Below are 6147 nucleotides of genomic sequence, written 5' to 3'. Positions count from 1 at the left end.
CAAAAAAACTGAAGCTCTGAATGAGATAAACTTTCTGGCTCCTCTGAAATATTTTGACTCTTTTAGCTGGCAAATATATACTTCCAACAGAAAGAGGGTTGTTGCCATGGGTGATTTAGACGATATAAGAAGTGAACTGCCAGCTAGTAAACGCGGACTGAGTCCTCTGTAGACCCTGGTTATACATATGCAGGTCTCTACACAGAACAGTTGGAAGCAATGGGGCCTAAGCTGAGCCAGCAAATTTGCTGTCTTCTCATTAAGCAGAAGTCTTATCTCCACTCAGAAACATCAATCAAACAAGTCCTGTACCTGTTATGTAATAGACTCAAGCTTGTAGAAGAAAGCTGTCCTGGGCTTCTATTGCATAATTTAGTATGTATCCTTCATTTGACAGAGTATTCCAGAGGCCATCTGTGACTGTTTTCAAGATAGTTCCACTTAATGAGGTTATGGGAGAGAAAGAGCCATGTCAGAAGAAGCTGTTACTGAGGCACGATTTTCTCTGAAGGCAGTAGCTTTACGGGTATTTCATCTTCCCCTTTCTTGGTATTATTCTCTTAACCAGGTAATATATACATTATCTAAATATTGTCACTTTCGATATATGTTTAGAATTGAAATATTGTACTCGGTCTTCTGAGCTTAATATGAATTAAATTTGTACAGAATACCTTGATTTTTTAGTTTATTTAGAACATTCAACTAAAATAAGTGGGTTTTTTTATCTTTTTCTGCTAATAAACAGTGCATCGTCATACATCTGACTGAAGAGATTGCTTTATCTGCAATGTCTGTGTCTTCATTTTGCAACAGCACAATGATTCTCATCAAATTAAATATGAAAATCCTCAAGTTGTCTTTTTTTGTAGAATTTTTTAGGTATTTAAAAACTAAATGTAACTGTCATTAAATTTTGAATAATAGTAATTAGTGCAGTCTGAAATACTTTCTAGATTGCCAGTACTGCTCACCAAATTAATCTGAATGATAATTCAGTAATGTAAATAAAAAATCCTTGTTCTAGTTTTCGAGTCACTTCTGTTTGATTAAATAAGTGGCATATGACTAAAACAAGGCATTGATTCTTTAAAACCAGACTGCTTTTTTAAAGCCATTCAGTTATTTTTGCTGATTTTGTTTGTTTGTTTTACTTGTGGAAAGATCTTCTTCAAAGGAAATCTTAGGCTTGATTAATCACAGTATTTCCTTTTACAGATGGCCCTGGAGAGATTTATTTTCTTTCATTGATGTTATAGGCTAGTTTTCACTAGCAGCATGGATAGCAGTCACTCAAATCTGGGCAAACAGTACATTATTATCTTAGTTTTCAGGTTGACAAAAGCTGGAAGTATTTTTAAGCTGATATTCCTTGTCTGCAGGGAATCATAAAGTTTGTCCCTAGAGCACCTTCATGTCAAAGACAGGGAGGAGGAGATGTAATTTGTGTCGTAGAGATTCAGAGAAGAGAGGTGTTAGTTGCCTCTAACTACATACATGATAAATGATAGAGTGAAATGTCAGAATTACTTGAGAAAATATTAAGGCTTCAGTTGTATCCCACAGAGAATAAGTTTCTTGAAGAGTGAGCCATATTCTGATGCCATAATACACAGGAGGAGAAAAAAGAGTTTCTAGTTGGCTCTACAAACTACAGTCCAGTTGATTTTTTTCCATTCTGTGTATGCTGAGTCATTGACAAGGATAACTAAATGAGAAAAAAAATTGTTTATAATTAGGAATGCCAATAATATTTTTTTAAAAATAAGATATTAGCAGGTCTTAATAAAGTTCTGCTTTTAAAACCCATGTCTTTAATATGACTGAATTGTATTTTTATTGAATTAGTTGCTTGTAAGCAAAAACTATGTCACTTTTCATATTTGCGTGTAGATGCTTTTAAAAGTTTTACTGCATATAAAACCAGAATGAGATATTCTTAATCTTAGCTGCATCTCATTATTTCCACGTATTTCGCTATTTAAAATATGTTAAAATTCTCACTGCAAGATCACTGATTTCGTTTTTTTACATTGCAGCGTATTCATATCCTTTTTAAATACCATGTGCAATTCTGTTATGTGCAACTATTAACTTTTGTCTCCTTAGAGACTTTCATTTCACTGTTAATTTATTTATGATCATGTTTGTAGGCACAGACAAATTAAAGAAAATCTACTTATGGTTCTTTGAAACTTTAGTTCTAGCATTTAGTTCTGTGAGTGTGGGGAATTTTATCTCAGTTATTTTGTTATTAACTCTTTTCTGTGGAATACAGTAGTCTTTTGTAAGTATGTGTTTGTGTTGTGTTTCAGGGATTTCCTTTTCCTAGCAGAGTACAGCGCTAGGTTTTTGGCCTTAGTCAAGACACAGTACCGCTAAGGACAGTGTTCTCAAGTCAAAGATGTTTGACTTGTTGATTGCAAATTTAATGTAGAGCAAAGCTTTCAATGCTTCTTTAAGTTACACAACTCTGATAGTATTAACCCATTTCACAGCAACCAGGGACTGCCAGAATGCAGTGGTACTCTGTGTGGCCAGCTCGCTCTCATGTGAGAAAACATGTTACAGAAACACTATTAGCCCCAAGGATTACAGATACAGCTTTCTCCCAGCTGTCTGTTTTTCAAGCAGCCTAGATTTCCTAAAGATTTTTGAATGTGGACTCTAGTTTCCAGTTAAATGGCTCTTTTCTTCTTTGTGTATCTTGTCGCTTTGAATTTTATAAACTTCATTAATGGCTTTTAATTCCAGTTGCTTGTATATGTGGTTCTTATGTGCTAATTTAAACGTCTGTAAACCTATGACTGATCTATATCCAAAATAAAATGTAGCAGTTTTAAAAAATGGTTTATTTAGAGAAATATGTTTAAATACATGTTCTTCCTGAATCGAAACATCATGCAATTGTTAGCTTTTGGATCCTCCACTCTTTCACAGTGAAAGACATAGTCTAATTGTGGAGGGTGAGTTTCTTCTCGGTATTTTTTTGCTGTTAGAGAATTAATTGAAGCATTGTCCTCTCATTAAAAAGAAGTAATAAAAACCCAAGTTTGTCTGAAAGTCGTTTACTTAGATCCCCATAGTTCGTGGATTTGCAATATACTTTATAGTTCTTGATGCTGCAATGTATCTCTCCGTGGAGCCATTCACTTTGTTGCACCAGCCCCTTTGTACACTCTCTCACCTACTGGCCATCACAAATTTTGAGAAGCAGTTAGTCTGTGTGTTTACTCAGAGTTGGTTGTTTCTCAGGCTATGTAAGAGCAGCATTTCTTACCTCCCTCAGACAAGCTATAGCCTAGGTTGAACACACCAAAAGGAGGGTAGGAGGAAAGGTGGGAGTTAAGCAGCATGTATTTCCAATTAAGTCACACTCCTTTTTTTATTTTCAGATAAAGCTTTCCCCTGTGTTGAAGAAGTTTTTCACGGTAACAGCAGTGAGTGCAATATCTGTTATTTTTCTGGCCCATCACTTTAAAAGAAGACGTGGAAAGAAAAACAAGCAAGTGCCACCATGGGAACCAAGTCATCTAGTATTAGAGTGTACCAAAGCAGCTGCATCAGAAAAAGGTACGTGAAGGAACCCTCAAGGTTTTTTTGTTTTCTTGGAGGGGAAGAAAAGGGGTATGAGGGGATAGGTGTGCGTAACAGTGTGTAGTAGTAAGACAAACTGCATTCCTTCAGTGCTGAGTAGGTTTGAATTATTAAATTAGAAATTGTGCAAATTAGGAACAAAATTGCAGTGTCTTATAGATAAGCTGGTCTTGTTCTTAAAGGTAAAGTTTTAATAATGAATTTTAATTAAAACTTTTTTAATCAATAGTATATTAACAGTGGGGTTTGCTGTTCTTGTGGACATATCTCAATGCCGAGAAAAGCAGATTAAATTTTCTATGGGATGGGAAAATAATTATGCTCAAATGCATGGTTATTGTTATAGATATTGACTTCTAATTTGTAGTTTCTCGCATAGAACTGTAAATAAAAAAAAAATTATTGTTTGCTTCTAAACTGGATTTTATTGAAAAGAGTCAATGCAATTCTTGATAGATCTTGCTAACAAAACATACAATGTTTTGAGTTTGCAGCAGCTTTAAAATCAGTTGTATCTCTTAGGTTCTAGTTGTTCCAGTAGTCGGCAAAACTTGACTCTTTCTCTGAGCTCTGCCAAGGAAAAAGGATCTCAGTCTTGTATCTATGCAAATGGAGGACTTTTCAGTAAATACTCTGGTTCAGTTCAAAGCTTGGCCTCGGTAAGTAAAAGTGTTTTAAGGCCCTCGAATATCTGTTAACTTATACTGGATATGCACCTAATGGTTTCACTGAGCTGAAACAACTTTCCTGAAGAAGCTGAGCAGGGTGCTAAAGATGCTGAGAAAGCCATTGTACTTACTACATAGTAAAAACAGTTTCTAGGTACATAGCTTAAACGTAATGTACTCTGGCAGGAATGTAGTTTTAAGGGTACTCTGTATATAAAACACTTCAAAATGTGTTTATTTTTTTAAGGTTCAAAGTGCCACCTCTTGTCATAGTTGTGCTTGTGCCAATTCTAATTCCTGGGATAAACCAGATGAAGATGATATTAAGCTTGTCAATATTCCAGTGACCACACCTGAAAATTTGTATTTGATGGGTAAGTTATAATAAGAATATTCAACATCTACCAATACTGAATGTAAATAATTTCTTGTTTTTATAGCAAAGTGACACACAATATTATTGTGGTGTTCTTTCACAGTGTCCTGTTGGCATGTATCTAAGAACATTTCCATAAAATAATGAAATCTTTCCTGATCTAGAGTTAATTTTTCAGAATACATGGGTTTTTTTAATTCCTATGTTTGTAGCAGTAATCCATAAAAATATTTGAAAAAGTAAATAGGAAAAAATACATTGAACACTATTGCTTTAATCATATTGTGAACTTCTTTATCTTATTGAAAAGGTAGTTGTCTTTTTTTTTAGGCTGGGAACTCCTGTTGTTCTAAAAACTTACATCTCTGCTATAACCATGCTTATTAGCTACATAGTTTCCTGCAGCTCTAAAATGTGAATACATATGGAAACTGTGTGTTTGATGGAATGGAGGTATTCCTGATCTCCCATAGGTATGGAGCTTTTCGAAGAAGCACTGCGTCGATGGGAGCAGGCACTAACTTTCCGTAACAGGCAAGTTGAAGATGAAGCAAGTTGTGGCTCCATTAAGCTGGGAGCAGGAGATGCAATTGCAGAAGAAAGTGTAGAAGTGAGTATATTCAACCTGTAATCTACTATTGCTGCCCTGCCAATTCACTGCGTTTTGTTACCTGAATCTTTTCAACTTCTAATTCAATTACTAAAACGGAGAATTAATTCAAATTTCCAATTTAGTGGTATTGCATTTAAAGGACATCTAACTTTGTTCCTTTTGATTTTATGGTTTTTTTGTTAGTTATTTGGAGGAGGACTGGGGGAGGGAATTAGCGTTATTTATTTTTTGGCAACTGCTGATGCATCAATGTTTGCTTCTGGATGGTATTATCAAGCTACCAAGCATACTAGTTCTCTGCACAAAATCCCTTGGGTCATCCCTTTCCTTTATGAGTATGCAGGAGGATATCTGCTTAGCAAAGATAAAGGTCTTGGGAAAGATGATAATTTTATGAATATTCACAAATAATGTGCTTGAACTTTTTATGTTCTCATGAACTAAATGCTGAAAATACTTTGAAATAAACATACACCTGTGTGGCTTTTGTTATTTCTAATGTGGTAAACGTCACAGATAATTTTAAAGTATTTTAAAATTTAGGTTTTATTTTTATTACAATAAATAAAATATGTGTATGTTTAGAAAACTGTGTATATTTTGGATGTTGAAGTACTCATCTGACAGTGTCCTTATACAGTTTGTGGGAAATTAATGTGGCACAGTTTGCTCTTTGAAGGCTTAATATCCTTAGATTTTTTACAAAGGAATCTTACAGACTGTAAACAAATAGAAAATCTCCTAATGTCTATCTTCTTGCAGGATATCATTAGTGCTGAATTCATTCATAAGCTCGAATCCCTTCTTCAAAGAGCTTACCGTCTTCAGGAGGAGTTTGAAGCCAGCCTTGGGGCCTCTGATCCTGCTTCTCTAGCTAATGATATTGGTGAGTA

General features: G+C 34.8%; 1 protein-coding gene across 1 annotated transcript in view; it reads left to right on the top strand.

The window, feature by feature from the left end:
* Positions 1-469: 469 nt before the first annotated feature.
* LOC104160361 (protein FAM73A-like) overlaps positions 470-6147 on the top strand; it is a gene marked incomplete at its 3' end in the record, with an annotated part of 24012 nt that continues 18334 nt past the window's right edge. The window contains exons 1-6 of the mRNA XM_009698460.1: positions 470-568; positions 3396-3573; positions 4120-4256; positions 4513-4639; positions 5115-5251; positions 6017-6140. Coding sequence (XP_009696762.1) covers positions 470-568; positions 3396-3573; positions 4120-4256; positions 4513-4639; positions 5115-5251; positions 6017-6140 — 802 coding nt within the window. The remainder of the gene's footprint in view (positions 569-3395; positions 3574-4119; positions 4257-4512; positions 4640-5114; positions 5252-6016; positions 6141-6147) is intronic.

This window comes from Cariama cristata, unplaced genomic scaffold (genome assembly GCF_000690535.1).
Source record: "Cariama cristata isolate BGI_N322 unplaced genomic scaffold, ASM69053v1 scaffold42574, whole genome shotgun sequence".
NCBI lineage: Eukaryota > Metazoa > Chordata > Aves > Cariamiformes > Cariamidae > Cariama > Cariama cristata.
The sequence above is the reverse complement of the archived record's forward strand: the minus strand, read 5'-3'. Positions and strand labels throughout refer to the sequence as shown.